Raw genomic sequence first — 21,324 nt, 5'->3', positions numbered from 1 at the left:
TTCAGTGAAATAAAGTCAGGGTCCACTGGCCATGATGGAATTAACCTGTCTCTTTTAAAAAGAATCATAGACATCATTCTTCCAGCGGTCACGCATATCATTAACAACTCACTCATGACTGGAGTATTTCCTTCTAATTGGAAACATGCAATCATCCGACCTTTCCCTAAAACCAACAACCCCAACAGTCCCGAAGATTATCGTCCTGTAAGTATCCTTCCTATATTAGGAAAATTGTTGGAGAAAATAGTACATAAACAAATGACTGAATATCTTATACAGTACAACTTACTTGACAAATATCAATCGGGATTCAGACAAAACCACAGTACTGCCACTGCATTAGTTAAAGTGACAAATGACATGCAACTAGCGATAGATAAAGGACAAATGACTATACTTGTTCTCTTGGACTTAAGCAAAGCCTTCGATTGTGTAGATAGAGACATATTACTCGCTGAACTTAAGGCGCTGAAATTTTCTTACAGCACTTTAACCTGGGTACACTCCTATCTTAGTGAACGTCAGCAGCGCGTATCAGTGGGAAACGATACATCTTCGTGGCAAACCACTAAGATGGGCGTGGCTCAGGGAGGAGTATTGTCACCACTTTTGTTCTCATTGTACATGAACGACTTATCTGAGACGCTGACCAATTGTAAATATCACCTGTATGCAGATGATATACAGTTATATATTCACACAAAGCCTAATGACTTAAACAATTCAATCACTAAGTTAAACGAAGACCTAGCAAATGTTAATGACTGGACTAGCAGACATGGCCTGAAAATGAACCCATCAAAATCACAGGCCATCATAATTGGCACGTATAAATCTCATGCTAAAATACAAAACATGTATATACCCAGTGTTATGCTCAGTGGAATACCAGTAACATTTAGCGATCATGTAAAGAACCTTGGAGTAGTATTCGATAAATATTTAAGTTGGTCGGAACACGTCACAAAAATTTGTCAAAGAGTATTCTACTCATTACATTCTGCAAAAAGGATGAGGGACTTCCTTCCAAGAAACACAAGAAAATTATTAGTACAGAGTCTAATATTTCCAATATTTGACTACGGAGATGTAGTTTATAATAGTATGAGTAAAACACTTTCATGTCGACTACAGCGAGCCTACAATGCTTGTGCTCGATTCGTATTAAATATCCCAATACAAACTCATATTAGCCCTTTCCTCTCTCAGCTGTCGTGGCTAAGATTGACTGAACGACGTAAATACCACGCTGTTTCCCTTCTCCACAGTATTCTGCAAACGAGCAAACCAGATTATCTTAGAACAGACTTTAAATACCTCTCCCCTTCCGATAGAGCTCCCTCAAGGTCATCCACACGTTCCCTCTAGTCCATTCCCATCCACCACAGTAACTCGTACAACAACTCATTCATACCTGCTACCATACGTTCCTGGAACTCAATCCCAGCTGAAATTAGAGGCATAGGCAATCCGAGGCTATTTAAAAGGAAATGTTTAATGTGGTATTCAAATATGTAAAAAGTAGATTTCACCAACGTAAAATTTAATAATTAGCTCTTAATTATCAATAAGGATAGAAATTTCAGAGGTTAAGTAAATTACTTTTAGTGATTTTTAGAAATACATGTAAAAATGATTTTATAAAGCTGTTGTATAATATGGTTTGGCATAATAGCAGGCTTCATAGCCTGAGCCCCGCCATATAAGAAAGGCAATAAACTAACTAACTAACCTGAGTTGTGCGAAAATGAAACCCGAGGTAAATGCAGAGAATGCAACCGCACTAACGGCAGGGGAATCAGGAGACAGTAAGGCTATGTTAGACATACTTCTGGGAATCTTTTCAACCGAGTTGAAACAAGTGAAAGGTTGTATGATGTTGAGAGAACATTGGCGAAAGTTGGGTAGTGTCTACCAGTCCAAAGGCCCTGCGAGAAAAGCTAACCTGGCTGAAGCAAACAGTGCTTCAACGCATGAAAGAGGGCGACGACGTTCATAATCCTCTGCAAAGATTATTCTATGCTGTTGACCGACTCAGTGATATGGAAGTACCGGTAAACAATGACCTTCTGTCGATATTGTTACTCTACAATTTACCAGTGAGTTTTGATCATTTTCGTATCACAATCGAGTCACATGACGAACTCCCGAGTCCCGAAACATTGCGCATAACAATAGCCGAGGAAAGTGACATGCGATCGAGTAACTGACAAATGTGTGCAGAATGCGATGTTAGTGCAGAAACAGAACGATAACAACAGTCAGAACTGTGTTAAACCATGTAAATCGAATAAGCATGATAGTGACACATTCAGGTGTTTCAAGTGCAAAAAATCGGGTCAAAAAGCAGCAAATCGTTGATCAAGAATGAAAAGTGACCAAAACTAAAGCAAGCCTGAAAACATGTCGTACACTCTGCCAGTTTCAAGCATGCATAATGAAGCAAACGTCTCATTGGTCCATTTGACAAACAAGAAACTGTGGTGTTTGGATAGTGGGTGTACCGCACACACTGCCAGGGACGTTGACAGTTTTAAGTGTATTAAATCAAACATTTGTGAAACATTGAACTTGGTGAACTCCAGCTCCACAAAAATCAGTGCGAAATGCATTGCACAGTTGATGATGACACGAGTGAATGAACGTGATAAGACAGTTGACTTGAGTGAAGTTTTGCACGTGCCAGGTATATGAACCAAACTTCTGTCAGTTGGGAGAATTGTTGACAAGGGTTATCGTGTAGCATTTGATGAATCCAAGGCTGAATTTATCAATAAAAAGAACGGCAATGTAGTTTCGCACATGGATCGGATTGACGGACTATACTTTATGGGTGATTCACGTGTGATCGAGCCGCAGAAAGCTGCTCGATCAAGCTGCAGAAAACTCTGGCAAGCTGTGAAGACAGGAAATCTTTGATGGACTGGCACAGGAAAATGGGACAACTGAATGTCAAAGATCAAAGAGAAGCAGCAAGAAATCACGTAGTACAAGGGCTTGAAATTAGTGACATTAACTCTGGCATCGAATGTGAGATTTGTTTACAGGGGAAAATGACACATCAGCCATTTCTTAAATCATCTCGAAGGTGAATTCATACACACGGATGTATGTGTGGGCCCATGAAGGTCGAATCAAATGGCTGTGCCAGATACTTCGTTACATTCATCGATGACTGTACACATTGGAGTGAACTTCGTTTTCTCCAAAAGAATAGCAAAGTACTTGATGAATTCCAGGCCTTGAAAACCATGACTGAGACGCAGTTCAACAAGAAGGTAAAGTTCCTGCAATCTGATAATGGAATGGAGTATGTCAACAAGCAGTTTAATAATTTATTGAAGAGCTCCGGCACTAAACGTTGATTGATGGTCCCACACAAGCCTGAGCAGAACAGGATAGCCGAGCGCACCCTAGATGAAATGGCTCGGTGTCTACTGATCCAGTCTGGCCTCCCACCTTTGTTCTGGGCAGAAGCACTGTCAAATGCAAATTGCATCAGGAATCGCTACCCAACAACTGCACTGGATGGAAATACGCCGTTCAAAGCATGGATGGGAGCGAAACCAGATGAAGGAAACTTACAAGAATTTGGTTCATTGGTCTACCATTTAAATCGAACCAAGAACACAGGCAAGTTTAATCCAAATGCGCGAAAGGATGTGTTCGTGGGCTTTGCTGCAGGTTTGAAGGCCTTCAGAATATGGATGCCTGAGGAACGTCGAGTGGAGATTTCGTGTGATGTACAGTTCCTGAAAGAACTTCCATAGGTGGATGGTCGTCGTTATGAAGATTTCCTCCCAGAATAGATGGCAGATATCGCCGAGACTGTTGACAAAAAAAGCAGAACATGTGTCGACAGTAGAAACATTTGATGTCATGGTGAACAGGGATGACTCTATCAATGTTCCAGTTCAGCAAAGTGATATACAACCGAACTTGCCAGATTCAGAGGACTAACCAGATTTCTTGGGTTTCGATGTGGATCCACTTCCAGTTGAACTTGCAACGTTGATGAAGCACAGGCCAGGAAGGCCTAAGAAAGTTCTCATGAAAAAACTAGCCCGACCAAGGAAACACCAGGTTACTAAAGTGCAAGTCGGAGATCATTCAGATTTACATTAACAAAGTTTTATTATGATCCATCTATTCAATATATTATAATGTTGTCACATATAAAATACTGTATCTTCATTAGTTAAAAAGTTATATGTGGGACATGTTTTGCTCCCTTACAGAGCATCATCAGCCAAATCTGAATTTCGAAGAAAGGTTATGTTTGTAAATAATGACTTATGAACTACTAGCTGATATACCCGTGCTTTGCTACGGGATTCTCAGAAAGACTGACTTTGTGGTTTTCCTAACTGAAATCAACAAACATCATTACAAAAAACGTAAGTATGAATGTAGCGATTAAAAGCAATGCTATCATACAAAATACTCGATCAAATGGAAAGCCGCACGTTTTATCACTTTTAACGAACAGTGCAGCGGTTAGATTGCGGTGCCAATCTAATAGTCCAAAGTTCCAGAGCTGGGATGACCAGGCCGCAGATTGCCATGAACACTCATCTGCCATTATTCCGTTAAATATGCACACTGTTCATTCCAATCAGTGCCTCAGAGTAGGGATTGAATAGCCCGAATGCTATAATGATCCAGTGTGTTACGTACCAGTAGTATCAGAAAATTTATAAACCAGGGGAATGGCATGCTAAAGAAGAAAGTTATCTAACTCCCCAGCTACTTCCCATCAATATTCAGGCACGCTGTTACACTCTGTACGACTGGGCGAATTGACTGTGTGGTTAGCGGTGCGCAGCTGTGAGCTTGCATCCGAGAGATAGTGGATTCGAACCCCATTGCCGGCAGTGGTGAAGATGGTATTCTGTGGTTTCCCACTTTCACACCAGTAAAATGCTGGGCCTGTACCTTAATTAAGACATAAGGCACTCCTAGCCCTTTCCTATCCCATTGTCGCCATAAAACCTATCTATGTCGGTGCGACGTAAATCAAATAAAAAAATACTCTGTACACAGCAGTAATCCTATCTACCGGAGATGAGGGGCAACAGAAGACCCAAAGCACATCACGACAAACAATGGTCAATGTAATGGTATTGTTGATCAATCTTATGAGCTTTCTATATTGTAAGCCTTCACATTTAGTTTTTTTCCAACTCCGTGATTTGTAAAATATTTTATACCGTAAACTGTAGTTTCTTATTCTCCAAATTTACACACCGATTTTTATTAAATACTGTTTACCCATTTTCTCGTTACTCGGTGCTGATATGGACTTAGTAACAAAAATCCAAATTCATGAATATCTTTGTGATCATAGCCAGTACGGTAACAATGTATAAGACATGAGTAATAGGAAATTTAATACTATATAACAGTTATGTAGCATTCATTGATTACACCTCTAATAAGAAATATTTGAGAATTACATTTTAGGCCTTCCACTAAACTACCATTTCACTCAGCGTGAATAAAATAATTTACAGCCTAGACTATAGCAACTTATTTCCTGACTTTACATACCGATTTTCATCAAGATAGGACTACTAATAACAATATTTGAGTATTAAATTTCAGGCCTTCCCCTAAACTACCATTTTTCTCAGCGTGAATACAATTATTGATAGCCTAGATTGTAGCAACTTATTCCCCAACTTTGCATACCCATTTTCTTTAAAATAGACCACTAATAACATAAATAGTTGAGAATTCAATTTTAGGCCTTCCCCTAAACTACCATTTCACTCAGCGTGAGTAAAATGATTTATAGCCTAGATTGTAGAAATTCGCTTCAACCGTTTTCTCGTGATGCGTGTACATACATACATACAGACAGACAGACAGACAGACAGACAGACAGACAGACAGACAGACAGACAGACAGACAGACAGACAGACAGACAGACAGACAGACAGACAGACAGACAGAAATTACGGAGAAGCAAAAAGTGCATTTTCTTGTTACTATGGACATGACCGATACAGAAATACCATTATTTTCAAATTCTGAGCAATGTACAGACAAAACTCTTATTTTATATATATAGATTAGACCATTTTTCACAAACTTAAAACTTACTCTACTAGAATATCATACAATACAGAATCTTTGGAGACATGCCTTAATAACATGTGCTTAATAGGAAAGATACATTAAAATTGTGGAAGAATGAGTTGTTCTAAAATATTTAAAACAAGTAGCATGTCTAAAATCTTAGAAAGACGTGAAAATCAATCTTAAGAGCTAAATTTGAAGATTTTCTTGGTAATGAGATCTGGTAAAAATGTTTTTTTATCCTTTGAGGATAAGAGTCTATAAAGATTCAAGGATCTTGTCAATTTGATAATTAAACTTGTGATAGGATGAATGTTGGTCATCAAGAAATTTAAATGCTTATTGTCATTTGACCTCGGCGAATGCTCTTGTTGACGTCAGTGACCGTACGTTGAAATAATGGATTTAATAAGGCATGATTGAAAGGGACGTGAATCGACGATCGTATTTAAAATTTGTTGGGTAGTTTATCTTGTTGTATGTCCCTCCAATTGCTGTTTGTCAGTTTGGTGTTATCCGAGGTTGTGGGGTTCCACCAGATATTTTAAATGTGATAATATTATAATGTATTGAATAGGTGGATCATAATGAAACTTTGTTAATGTAAATCAACAGATTTCAATACAGATTAAAACATGAGATTAGTCACTTGCAATGATCATTCAGATGTCATGAGCATAGCAGAAGTTCCCAGTCAATCATCTCTGGTCCTGATGAAGAAAAGTGGATGCAGGCGATGCAGTTTTCCTCAATACTGAAGAATGATACCTGGGACTTGGTAGAGCATCTGAAGAATTGTTCAACTGTTAGGAGTCCGATATTGCTGAGAAACGAACACAGTGCTGATGGCTCTGTAACTAAATGGAAAGCTAGAGTTGTCGCGAAGGAATGTTCTCAACGTCATGGAGCGGATTACGGTGAAACCTATGCTCCCGTGGCGCAACTCAGTTCCATTCGCCTAGGTATGGCTCACGCAGTACAGCGTGAGATGCATGTGCGACAATTCAACGTCTCCACTGCGTTCCTTAATGGTATTGTTGACAAAGAGATTTGGATGGAAGTTCCAGAGTATACTGAAAGAGTTTTAAAGTACATCATTGAAAGGAAGTATGGCAATGAAGATGTAATCAACAAGGCCAAGATGATGTTACCTGAGCTACAGAAAGGAAACAGAGTATGACACATGAAGAAAGCATTATATGGGTTGAAACAGGCTGGACGCTGTTGGTATCAGTGTTTAGATGAAGAGTTATGGAAGTTCGGAGCAAAGCCAACTATCGGGGATGCGAGTGTCTACATAACAACTATGGGAGATGATCTACTGATAAAGTCTATGTTGACGATATTAGTGTTCTATGTTGGAATCCCAGAAGAATCGATGGGCTCTACGGATTCATGAAGATGTCTTCTGAGATTAATGATTTGGGTGACATATCATGCTGTTTGGGAATCAAATTCAATTGCACTGATTCTAAAATCACCATGAGTCAACGAGGGTACATCTTGGACATACTTGATCACTTTGGAATGTCATCATGTCGCCCACTCTCCACGCCACTTGATCCTGGGATGAAGCTATAGAAGACAAACACTTGGACTATCAAGGACGGAAAGAAACCACCATACCACAAGCTCATCGGTGCACTCGTGTACCTGTCTGTTGGAATACAACCCAACATATCTCATGCAACCAGTGTTCTAACTCAGTTCAATTAATGATTTGGTGCCAGCCATTGGCAGGCTGCAAAACGTGGGCTACATTACCTCGAGGGGACATTGGACTTAGGCATCACCTTCACACCAGGAGGGGGCAGTTTAGCTGGTTATGTTGACGCTTACTGGACTGCCTGCATTGATGACATGAGATCCTACACTGGATACGCCTTCACAATGAGTTGAGGTCCTGTTTCGTGGGAGTCAAGTAAACAGCGCTCAGTTGCGCTTTCATCTATAGAGTGAGTATATGGCTCTCAGCGATGTCTCCTAAGAGGCAATATACCTATGATGGAAGTCTGAGGAGATTAGCAAGAGTCTACTGCCAGTTGTCAATCTACACATTGACAATCAAGGAGCACAGAAATTGGCTGAGAACCCTGTATTCCACTCGTGCACAAAGCATATTCATGTGCGTCATCATTTTGTGAGGGAAACTCTGTCTGCGGAAGAAATCAACTTGAAGTAACTTGCGACGGAAGAGATGCCGGCTGATGTGCTCACAAAAAGACTACCCAGTGTCAAGCATTGGAAATGTTTGAACAACCTCAGTCTCAAGAAGTGAACTATTAGGGTGATCATCACTTTGAGAATGGGTGTTATGTATGATTCAAACTGAGCCACACTCTAGTGCTGCCTTCTGGTGTTATTCGGTGTTTTATCCTTGACTATGTGCAGCCATATGAGGGTAATCCCAAAAATAAGGCTTCCTGCTTTTTATAAATACTGAACTCCGTTCGTGTGGCTGTTGGTCACAATACTATGAAGAGAGTTTCCCGCGCTCACATATAAACATGCGCATGCTGCGCTGAGGCACTCAGTGTAGGATTGGCAGCCACTGAGAATGGAGCTCCCGTTGGATGTTACCGCCAAGTGCGAAGTGCACGCAGTTATTCGGTTTTTGAATGAAAAAGGTACTGAACCGACCGAAATCTATCGACAATTGACGGAAGTGTATGGTGAGTCGTGCATGGATGTCAAAAATGTTCATAAGTGGTTAGAGAGTTTGCAGCCGGTCGGACTGAAATTCACGATGAACGAACAAAGGAGCAGGAGACCATCAATTTCTGTTGAGACAGTCGTGAAGGTTGAGCAAATCATGCGTGAAGATCGGCGGATCACCCTGGATGATCTCTGCACTTTGGTCCCTGAGGTTTCCCGAAGCGCCGCTCACAACTTCCTGAACAGCATGGCAACGAGCTGGTATGACATGGGCATACAAAAACTGTCACAGCGTCTACAAAAATGCATTGACCGAAATGGTGATTATGTAGAAAAATAGCTAAATGTTCAAGCTGTAAAATGATGTAAACCATTGTAGAAATAAACAGGTCTATGTATTTGTAAAAAAATAGGAGACCTTTGTTTTGGGATTACCTTTATATTTGTACAGTTCAGTTCGCATTGCTCACTTGACCTGCTGAGATGTATTCTTTCTGTTAATCTTGTTCTATTCTTGTGTACAGTAAACCCATTAATGGACATCGTGTTTCACCTCACGATCCACAACCTTATTAATAATTATTATTGTTGTTGTTGTTGTAAATTTAAAAATTAAATATGTGAACCCCTATTACCAAACTTCATGAGCTGCCACAATAGCTAGTAAGAGTATCTCCTTCCCCAGTAAAACTGAGCTACCCTCTCTCTCTAGCCCCCAAACTGCCAACACTCTTGTTATGCACTTGTCATATAAGAATATCTGGAGTCATTAGTTGAAAGGTTGAACTTCAAGTTATAGCTGCATTGTGGTCAATAGAACTTAATAAAATGTCAGTGTAGGTGCTGGTTGTGATTTTGATCTCCTCCCAAAATTACTAAGTTAACACTATTAAATGCTTGTAATTACAGTGAAACAACAGCTAGGTTAGGCGCAGGCAGATCTACGGAGCTGCAAACCACATATATTGTACATACTGTACATGAGAGCAGCACAACTGGACAGCTGGAAAGCAGAATCAGTTTGAAGAACTGTTGATGGAGTCTCCTTGTGTGATGGCAAAGTCAACTCACCAGCAAGAGGAACTGTGTGGGCATCTGTCTTTGGAGGTTCAGGTGCTGTCGAATACATGTAGTTGAACAACTGGTCCATGTGGCTCCGAGGAATACCACCGCCTCGATCAGACACCTACATAAACAGACGAGGATGCTTATCAATGCCTAATCACATACGAGCAGCATGCATTAATCTAGTGCCAGCTGAAATTCCATAGCACTCTACTAAAAGTGCCAAGCCCATTTTCCTAAAAATGCACAGTACTGGGTAAATATTTATAATTTCTTGGTGGTTGAAGTTTTTGTTTGTTTGTTAAAGTGGAAGCAATTTTCTTTTCAGTTTTAACTTGCATATAAAATTAAAACTTTAGTTTTTGACTGGGTTACTGAATAACATTGAAGTTTTCCAGTCTGCCAAAACTAATGTAAGATAAATAAAACTAGAAAAACCTGAAAAAGAAAACATTTCATTACTAACACAATATACCTGTAAAAGATAACATTTAATTAATAACAGAATGACATATTTCATTCTGAAAGATCACCACCAGATTCTATCACATCACACTTGATTTATTTATTTACTTTGTTTCGACCAATAAAGGATCACATAAAGCAAATCATGATTTGCAGTTGTTATTTTTCTTGTTCTTCCAGAATTCTTTCATCATGTTGCTATGTTTAGCTCGACGTTCGTCAGTCCATTTTCTCCTAGATCTGCTCGGCTTATCTTCTGAAGAAACATCCCAAGTGTAGATCTTATGTCAGAAAGTTTTGCAGTCTTTGATATCTGTAGGTGTGATGTTGGCATTACTGAGATCAGTTTGGACACTTTTGATCCAAACCGTTGTCATTTTTAATGTTTGTGAGTACATCAATATTTTCTTTGTTAGTCGGTTGTCATCTAACCTCATAATGTGTCCATAAAACCATCGTCGTTTATGGAAATCTATTTCAATGTTTAAATATTTTTCTGTGATCTTGTGCAATTGTAGACGATATCCTTCATCTGTAAGTTTTGAGCCCAGGATTTTTTGGATGATATTCCTTTCGGCTTTCTTGATATTTAGACGATCCCCTTTATAGCTAAGGTTTAAGGTCTCACTGGCATAGAGTGTTTCAGTTTGACGACCGTCGTGTAATGTTGAATTTTTGTGTTAACGCACATGCATTTTTTGCTGTAGATGTCCGCGGTTTTCCCATATGCTTTCTGCATTTTGAGTCACATGTTTTTTTGTGCTATTCTTTCTCACCTGTAGGTTCAATGATTTCACCTAAATATTTTAAATGATTAACCTTCTTTGTTGTGCTGTATTTTGTTACCAACATCACAATCATCATCATCATCATCATCATCATCATCATCATCATCATCATCATTGTACCATGAGTACACCTTCCCTGGCTATTTAAACTGCACGCCTCCTCTAAAGGCCATCTATGTAAACAAACTTGAACTAGTGAACTCCAGAAACTTTTGTCTTGTACAGTTAGATGTCTCTATCATCGATTTATTTGCTCCCTCTCGCGGGCAAAACTCTAATTATTTCATAGAGTAATGTTTATTTTTGATGTTTGGAAACCTGGTTCTGAGGATTGTTTTTTTAATGTACCGAGGTTGTCAACACTTCAGCTGGTTCCTCCTCAATTGTAATCAACCTATCAAAAACTTGGAAATATTTTCTCTAGCCAATTAAAAGCAGGGGTGTGTATAGGAATCCAACCTATCAGTAAAGAGTTTTGGAATCTTCCCCTGATGGCACTATAAAAGCAGGGTGCTTTAGGGCCATTTTGTCTGAATTGCTCCAGTGTTTGGGGAGTGCGACATAATCTAGGGAGGCAGGGGGGAGGCCTGCGTGAGGAAGATCCAGCGACTCAAGTTAATAACAGAATTTACCTAGACATGTGATAGCCTCCATGGATAGTTTGAGGTGAAGGTATCAATCTCTTTCCTTTTAATGTAATTTTGTAATAATTGTGGTTAAAATGTAGAATTTTGGCAAGTCTGAGGACTCTGTTCTATTCCCTACTGGGAAATATGTAACATAAGGGAACGATGAGTGATGACCCTCTGCCATATTCCATCCAACCTTACATGGGGTGACTAAAAGTTTCAAAACCTCTAAATTTTGTAAATCTTTTTGGCTCTAATGTTTCTCAATCAGTCACCCCAGTGCAGTATAGGATTAGCCTTCGTATCATTGAGCTATAAGCCCACTTAGGGTTTTAACAATTTCTTGAAGGAGTGCAAGAGTTTCGCCTCCTTGACTTTTGTTTATGGCCGGTTATGTGCAACCTTTTTTTTTTATCATTAAGGCCACGTAGTATGGGCTATTGTGCTCCTGTATATTCTTTTCAGTATGTAAAATTTTCATTGTATTAGTTCTTTTTGGGAACAGTGACTATTGTGAAATGGATAAGTCCGCAATGGGGCAACTGTGCATGAACACTTTAATGTGAGGTGGAATTTTATTGCACCGTAAGAAACTGATGCCTCCGCGAGGCCAAACTATGGTATTGTGGAGCTCAGACTCCTGAGTAATGTAACTTCTGAAAGCAAATCCTGCTCTTATAGAAGAGCAAGGGCAATAACGATCTTTTCTATGTAAATCAACCTAACTGTTAATTATCACAAGTTTTGTACCTGATTTTTGGACTTCTAAGTCCCTGTTATTGTTAGAGCTGACAAGCTCATTAATAACCCATACATTTTGTCTGTTATCCATTCAGATTTTCTATATAACAATTTTAAACTAGAAAAAAGAAAAGGAAAGAAATAAAAATTCCAAAGTTGTTGTGTTAAGTTCCACTCTAGTTAATTCCTTGTCCAGCCATTCAACCCAGGCGCTTCTTAATCCTCTGTGAGCCATGGAAACCCGTAACAATTATATTAAAACACTTGAAACTAAAAAAATCCATGGACGCAAAAAAGAAGACAGGCCCAAAGAGAAAGGATGAGGAAGTTTTGGGAAGGTAAGAAGAACAAGAAAACCAGCGCTAAGTTTACGTGCTCCTTAGAGGGCGAAGCACAATATATATATTAAAACATTTGTATTTTAAAAGAACTGATGAATATTATTGTTGTTACCGTGTTTCTGTGGGTCAGACACTCAACAAATGCATACCAAAACAAATTAAATTTGGAATATATTTTTGAAGTTATCTTTTCTTTTCTTTAGATTGATAATTTTTTTTCAGAACAACAACAACAGTAAGATTTCAAAAGCAATAGAAAAGGTACAACAGAAATAACAATTAAGCTTTAAAGCTTAGTATACAGAATGGGGAGAATAAGCTTCCATCCTTCCACACAAGACTTCACATCTTTACCTGACCAGTAAGTCAACACATCTTTGGTTATTGAACGAAAACAGTGAGGCTGTTGCCTCTTAAGAAGCTAGAGCTTCCAAAACAAATTTATGAAAAGGGGAAAAAAATAAAACTCAGATTTGACTAGTGACATGTCAGGAGAATGTCGCACCCTGAACCATAATTTTAATTTCAATGGCTGAAATAGCCATACCTCAACTTCCATTTAAGAGTACAGAAAAGAACATCCATTATGAAACCTAAAAGCTAATCAGCTTTTACAGTCGCTACCCTTACTCAATAGGGAAGCTACTCATAACTTAAGGATCGAAGGATCCAGAAAACACAGAAGCCAAAGCTCATACTATATGGCCAAGAAATGGAAAAACAAAGGTAAATCGAAAGGCCAAGAACAAAATGAAAAGGATGCTGAACACCTCAAGCAATCCCATGACATGACTTGTCATAAAACCTATTAGGGCAGAAAATCTGGTGACATACTACGTGGTGACGAAGACACCAAAGAATATAAAGTTAAGGTCCAAAACATAGGATGGAAATTTAGAGTTAAAAAATGTAATCAGCAAAAAGCAAAGTGTAGTGAATAAGGGAAATGAGGATATACACCTGTACATCCTCAGAATTACATAGTCCCTCTAAGAGGTTTAAACCATGTCTGTAGACAGCTTAGAAAACCTCCATGACCTAACAGAAAATAGGAAACCCTATATTAAAATTAAGAGAGATGTTGCACAGTTACATGCTAGAGACGAACACTGGTATCTTCCCGTCGCCACACGCAGATAATAGTTCAGATAACTGCCTACTTTATTGCTGATGTCCCACCCTTGTCGTCATCTCCTGGGAGGAGTGCCTCACATAATGTTACACAGTCCCAGATCAGATCATGATAGATTCATTTGGTTCAAACTCACAGTATATATGAGGCACTTGGAATACAAGCGGCGTAAGTCAAAAAATGATTGTATTTTAGAACAGAGGCGTATTATACTCTCCAGTATGGGGCTTTTTCAGAGGAGTAGTGAACGAAGTCCATAGCTGAGCTGTTTGTGTCCAGGTGGCAGCACTTTACATGACCACTGAAGCAGCTGTTTATTATTTCAGAATACAAGTGAAGCAAGTCCACACTCCCATGTTGCATATTGATGTTTTGTTGCTATAACACCAGCTAATCATTACTATGGACAGAGAAGAGTGTTCAGAAGAAAATGAAGGCTAGTTTTAAAACTGATGTTACTAATCATATGAAATATTTCCTACCTTTCAGAGTCATTACACCAGAAACAAAAATCCTGAAAAAATATATTTACACCCAGAACTGTCTATCTGCAAAATGTACAATATATGTGTGCAGGAATGTAAACACTAGTGAAAGAGAAATTCTATTACAATATTTTTGCGACCAAATTTAATCTCCATTTCAAGCTACTATCAAAAGACACATGCAGTTCCTGTGATGACATTAAAGATTTTCAGTGGAACAGTTAAACTGATGTCCCTGAAGCAGGAAAGAGAAGTGCACTTAATTTCACATGTTAGTTCAGATAACTGCCTACTTTATTGCTGCTAGCCTTGTTGTCATCTCCTGGGAGGAGAGCCTCACTTAATGTTACATAGTCCCAGATCAGATCATGATAGATTCATCTGGTGATTTTGTATTCCAACATCTGTACTGAATGAATGAATTTAATTAATTAATTAAATATATTTATTTATTTATTTATTTATTTATTTATTTATTTATTTATTTATTTAATTTATTTATTTATTTATTTATTTATTTATGTATTTGTTTGTTTGTTTGTTTGTTTGTTTGTTTGTTTGTTTTTCAGATGACTGGGTGATTACTGTGAAAGAATCCAAGAGGAAAAGTCCATTTAAAACAATTCAAACGAGGTATACTGACTTCTTATCCACTAAGAAATTGGAAGAAGCCATTGTGAACCGAAGAAAAGCTATTGATGGTCACAATGTTCATTGGCTACAAGCGCAATGGTTGAGGTACGAAAAGGGTTGCAAATTTTCACTAAAATACAACATCAGCCTCAATCCTGACATAAGAGTTTCATTAACTTAATTTGGCAAAGAAAGTTAAAGGAAGACCAACACTACAGCTACCAGAACAAGATCATCCATACATGCTGGGATGTGCAGTTACTGATGCAAAGAAGAAGAAGAAGAAGAAGAAGAAGAAGAAGAAGAAGAAGAAGAAGAAGAAGAAGAAGAAGAAGAAGAAGAAGAAGAAGAAGAAGAAGAAGAATATGTTGCATCTGCTGCCTTTCATTCCTCCCATCCACCATACTTTCATTAAGCATCTTCTTTGCATTTCAAACATTTGTCAATCACAGCTTGCTCAAAAAGACATAGAGGCTGAAATCAATGATGAATTGTTCCGTGTGCGAATGTTTAAAGAAATGTGATCAATACAAGAGCTGTGAATGGAAACATTGGAATGACATAATTTTGTCGATTATAAACTTCAAATGTATACTGAATATTTTGTAATAATTTTCAGTAGACAACTGAAGGAAGTCCATAACTTCTATTTTAAAAGTTATTATAGTTTCACATAGGGGCTGCCCGACCGAGGCGGTAAAGGTGTGCTCGGTTCGCCCGGAAGGACATGGGTTCGAATGCCCGTCAGGAAGTTGTAAAATTTAAGGAACGAGATTTCTACTTCCGGAGGTGCACATGGCCCTGAGGTTCACTTAGCCTACATCAAAAAATGAGTACCAAGTTAATTTCCGAGGGCAAAGGTGGCCGGGCATAGAGCTAACCACTCTACTCCATCAAGTACCGAGGTTACAGATAGTGGAAGCATTTACCTTCCACCCCTCCAAGGGCCTTCATGGCCTGTACGGAGATGACTTTGCTTTTTTGCTATTATAATAATGTTTATTATATGTACTGAAATTCACATGGAAAGAATAAAGTACTATTTTTTCTTTGCAAGTACTGCTACACTAAATTTGGATTTATAAAATATATGCTGAATTTTTTATTCCCATATCTCTCTAACTCCCAAGGTCACAAAGGCGGTTTATCTGGACTTATACCACTTGTATTCTGAACGCCTCAGAATAGGAAGGACAGGCTGGGTGCTGATTGGTAGAAAATGACATAACAGGCAGTAGAGATGATTTGTTGATAATGATTTGAAAAGGCAGCAGGCTGATTTGTTAATAATGACATTGTAAGTTATAAACTTCATGTTCAGGGTCTGTATCTGACTTCAGTGGGGAGGAAATGAATTTAAAAAAAAAAAAAAAAAAAAAAAAAAAAAAAAAAAAAAAAAAAAAAAAAAAAATTTCTCTCCACTGAAGTCTAATAATGGCATCACCAGACAGTAGTGACATCTTAGAAACAAAAGACTCTCGCCCAATATGTACCACTCCAACAGAGAAACAATTCTCAACTAAGTAAACAACACAGTAGTGACATCTAGTAATGGCTCAGTAATTTAAGAGGACATAGTTCAGTTCAGCTTATCTCTGTGAGACTTCACCACTTTCAGCTGTTAGAAAAATTGCCTACAGCTAGGGAGAGGCCATACTACTGTTACAATTGCACCTATACTGCGTCCAGCAATGACATAAATAAAATTCTCCGACTGCTCTATTATATCTCAGTGTAAATTTTCTTGCATAGTCCAGTATATCATGAATTCCGAAGAGAAGTGCGACCGTAATAATTCGCTATTCGATGTGTCAGATGAATTATCTGCAAACAACTTAGGAATGGAGATTAAATTTCGTTTTGATGGAGGCCTTTTCAATCTGGCAAGACTCTGCTCACAAAGATGTACGCATGCAGCATTTGGATGGTTAATGCACAGAGTCTTCATGAATAACGACCTAAAACTGCATACCAAACTCATCGTGTACAAATCTGTTGTCATTTCCATGCTACTGTATGGCTGTAAAACTTGGACACTCTACCGCTGTGATATCAAAAAACTTCAGCGCTTCCACCAACAAAACATTAGATACATCTTGAATATTAAGTGGGAAGATTATGTGACTAACACTGCAGTTCTCGACAAAGCACAGCTAAGTAGCATTGAGGCAACAATCATCGCTCATCAACTGAGATGGTTAGGCCATGTTTACCGCACGAGTGATACCAGGCTTCGCTGCCAAATTCTTTATGGTGAACTTTGCTCCGGCAGCAGACCTCGTGGAGCCCCTCTTAATTGTTTTAAGGACCAGCTGAAACACATCATGAAGACAACTGGTATAAATATACAGACATGGGAAGAAAGTGCTGCGGACTGTTCACTGTGGCGGAGCACTACATCCACCGCTATCAACTTATTCGAAAGAGAATGCCACAGACATCAAGAGGCCTAGCAACAAGCAAGAAAGCTCCGTCAATTATAACCCCGCCCTCCTGCATCTATTCAGAGTGATTTGTGTGGGCGTATGTTTTATGCCAAGATTGGTCTGTTTAGTCATTAAAAACACATCCATAAACTGAGTTGAACCGCTCACTTTATGCAAGAAGAAGTTATATATCGTCGTTGCCGGGATGAAACCTCCTATGTGTTAATATTTTTGGAGATATACTGACCCGCAGCACATACATTATGAAGAGCGAGAATGCCTTAACAACTGTCACACAATATTGCACCTTAGATGACAGAACCTTACCGGCCAAAGTTCTAAGCTAAAATATTTCACATAGGAGGTTTTGTCCCGGCAACGACGATATACTCGGATCGAGTTACAGCCGACGACATATATACATGCCAACGTTGAACAGGGATGACAGTGAGACTGAAGACATGTTTTTAGAGAATTCACTTGTTGACCGCAGTAGACAAAGAGGGAATGTTATCATAATGGGTGACTGGAATGCTGTGGTGGCAGAAGGTGCCTCAAGTACCAGCACTGGAAAACATGGTCTTGGAGTAAGAAATGGGAGGGGCCAGAGACTGGTGGATTTCTTAACAGCAAGGTTATACCATAACCAACACCATATTTCAAGCTTCTAAACGACAACTCTATACATGAATCAGCCCTGGAGATTGTCATCAACAGCAAATAGATTTAATTATTTTAACCATAATGATCAATTATCTTCTGTCCATACTGACACAATACTAATTACACATTTGTTTATTTAAACACCTTTAAAAAATGTGGTTCCACCTCGTCAATACTATTAACAGTCTATTATGTTACTAATGAATATGTAATTAGCAAATAGATTTTATTCTGGTGAAACAAAGGTACAGAAATTAAATCAAGAAATGTATGGCACAACCTGGTACAGATGCTAATACAGACCACAATCTTTTGAAAATGAGAGCAAGGCTGAGATGGCAAATGCCAACTTGTGCATTTCAAATCAGAGATTCCACCTATTCATCACTTCACTCATGACGTAACTAAGATTTACATCAAGCCTGCACATACTACCGATAGTTTTACAACAATTACTAACGTGTGCATAACTTTTTCATCACATTGACAGTCACACCAAAGATTACAATTTGTATTATTTTAAACATGCTCATATTTTTAATAGTTATCACAACATGACGCCAAAAGAATCACATTTTAATTGGATGCATGTGATTTTGAACTTTCAGTCAACATTCAAAGTGTTCATTGTCCTTACTACGTTTTGAAGTGTCTTGTATATTTTTGACTGGGGATGTCCTAAAAGAGGACAAAATATGTCTCAAATTTTAATAATATTGTCTTAAAATAAAGACAAATAATTAGTATTGCAAAGGTGGAGTGTTTGATGAAGGATTTCACAAGTATACACTTATGACAATCTGGGCTTTATGATGAAGTTTATTTCATGTAACAGCTTGAAAATGGTATTAAGTAGTGTTGGGAAGTTGAATACCTGAATAGCAGTGATGTGATGATCGAAGCATTTACATATACCGGTACATGAACAATCATTGATAACGAAATCCTGTATGCTTTAGTTACTTTTATACACATGTGGTGTTTGGTAGCAAGTGATGTAATTATTTTGTATTTGTATGTGTGGTTAGTTTCCAAGATGAATAAAACAACTATTTTATATCTCCCCAGGAACTGACAAAGGTAAAAGTGAATGATACAAGCATAAACAATGACAAGGAAACACCAACAGTGTCATGTAGTGATAAGACTGAGGACATTCTGAAATGCTGGGATTTGTCAAAAAGAGGAATTTTGCAATAAGTATGAGTGGGTGCTAGTAAAAACTAAAAAAATTGGCTGGAAAACTTGTAAAAAGTTGGTAATTTGGGAACTGAAACCACATCATGAGAAATGAACATCTCGCAGCAGTGGATTTCAGTTTCTATTTGTGCAACGGGTCAAACTGAATATAAATCGCAGCAAATGCTTTCTCTCTGCAAGAAAATATTTTAACATAAAGGGACTTCGGCTCATAAGGCTGCAGTTAAAATATTAGAAACGGCAAAACTGAAAGCTTTGGAAACTGCATGTACTAAGGTTTTCAAAAAAGAAAAGGAAGTAACTGCCAATGTTTTTTGAACAGCATATAGAATAGTTAAAAAGAATGAAGGCTTCCACTATTTTGAAACTGAAATTGACTTGGAAGAGTTGAATGGCATTAATATAAGGCTGCATTCTTCATTCAACAAATGCTTCTCATATAGCAACAGAAATTAGAAAAAAGATAGTAAAGATGATAGTAGATGGAGATAGCAAAATCATCCTCCTTATAGATGAAAGTACCACAGTGAGTCAGCTATCATCATTGATAGTGTACACGAGAACAACTCTTCCAGATATAAGTAAGCCAGACAACATATTTTTGGGCTTTTTTTTTTCTCGCTAGCTGCTTTACATCGCACCGACACAGATAAGTCTTATGGCAATGATGTGACAAGAAAGGCCTAGGAGTGGGAAGGAAGCAGCCGTGGCCTTAACTAAGGTACAGTCCCAGCATTTGCCTGGTGTGAAAATGGGAAACCACAGAAAACCATCTTCAGGGCTGCCGACAGTGGGGTTCGAACCCACTATCTACCGGATGCAAGCTCACAGCCGCGCACCCCTAACCGCATGGCCAACTTGCCCTGTTTTTTGGGCTTTAGTGAATTACAAGATGTCACTGCTGGCGGCATATTTACACTGACTGACAGAGCAAATGCAACACCAAGAAGGAGTGGTCAGAACTTTATGCCAATTACAGGGTAGACTGACGTCACTGAGGTATGCTCATGATGTGAAATGCGCCGCTGTGCTGCGCACGTAGCCAACGATAAATGGGACACGGCGTTGGCGAATGGCTCACTTCGTACCGTGATTTCTCAGCCGACAGTCATTGTAGAACGTGTTGTCGTGTGCCACAGGACACGTGTATAGCTAAGAATGCCAGGCCGCCGTCAACCGAGGCATTTCCAGCAGACAGACGACTTTACGAGGGGTATGGTGATCGGGCTGAGAAGGGCAGGTTGGTCGCTTCGTCAAATCGCAGCCGATACCCATAGGGATGTGTCCACGGTGCAGCGCCTGTGGCGAAGATGGTTGGCGCAGGGACATGTGGCACGTGCGAGGGGTCCAGGCGCAGCCCGAGTGACGTCAGCACGCGAGGATCGGCGCATCCGCCGCCAAGCGGTGGCAGCCCCGCACGCCAAGACAACCGCCATTCTTCAGCATGTGCAAGACACCCTGGCTGTTTCAATATCGACCAGAACAATTTCCCGTCGATTGGTTGAAGGAGGCCTGCACTCCCGGCGTCCGCTCAGAAGACTACCATTGACTCCACAGCATAGACGTGCACGCCTGGCATGGTGCCGGGCTAGAGCGACTTGGATGAGGGAATGGCGGAACGTTGTGTTCTCCGATGAATCACGCTTCTGTTCTGTCAGTGATAGTCACCGCAGACGAGTGTGGCGTCGGCGTGGAGAAAGGTCAAATCCGGCAGTAACTGTGGAGCGCCCTACCGCTAGACAACGCGGCATCATGGTTTGGGGCGCTACTGCGTATGATTCCACGTCACCTCTAGTGCGTATTCAAGGCACGTTAAATGCCCACCGCTACGTGCAGCATGTGCTGCGGCCGGTGGCATTCCCGTACCTTCAGGGGCTGCCCAATGCTCTGTTTCAGCAGGATAATGCCCGCCCACACACTGCTCGCATCTCCCAACAGGCTCTACGAGGTGTACAGATGCTTCCGTGGCCAGCGTACTCTCCGGATCTCTCACCAATCGAACACGTGTGGGATCTC

At 39.4% G+C, this 21,324-nt stretch overlaps 1 protein-coding gene across 2 annotated transcripts in view; it reads right to left on the bottom strand.

The window, feature by feature from the left end:
* The window catches only part of Pdk (pyruvate dehydrogenase kinase), a 465,625-nt gene that overhangs the window by 50,766 nt on the left and 393,535 nt on the right, over positions 1-21,324 (bottom strand). For both annotated transcript variants that reach the window (XR_011018266.1, XM_068227592.1), the window contains exon 6: positions 9,812-9,926. Coding sequence is in view for 1 of the 2 variants with exons in the window: in XM_068227592.1 (XP_068083693.1) it covers positions 9,812-9,926 (115 nt within the window). In the remaining variant the exon portion in view is untranslated. The remainder of the gene's footprint in view (positions 1-9,811; positions 9,927-21,324) is intronic.

This window comes from Anabrus simplex, chromosome 5 (genome assembly GCF_040414725.1).
Source record: "Anabrus simplex isolate iqAnaSimp1 chromosome 5, ASM4041472v1, whole genome shotgun sequence".
NCBI classification, from domain to species: Eukaryota; Metazoa; Arthropoda; class Insecta; order Orthoptera; family Tettigoniidae; genus Anabrus; species Anabrus simplex.
This window is presented reverse-complemented; position numbering and strand designations above follow the sequence as displayed.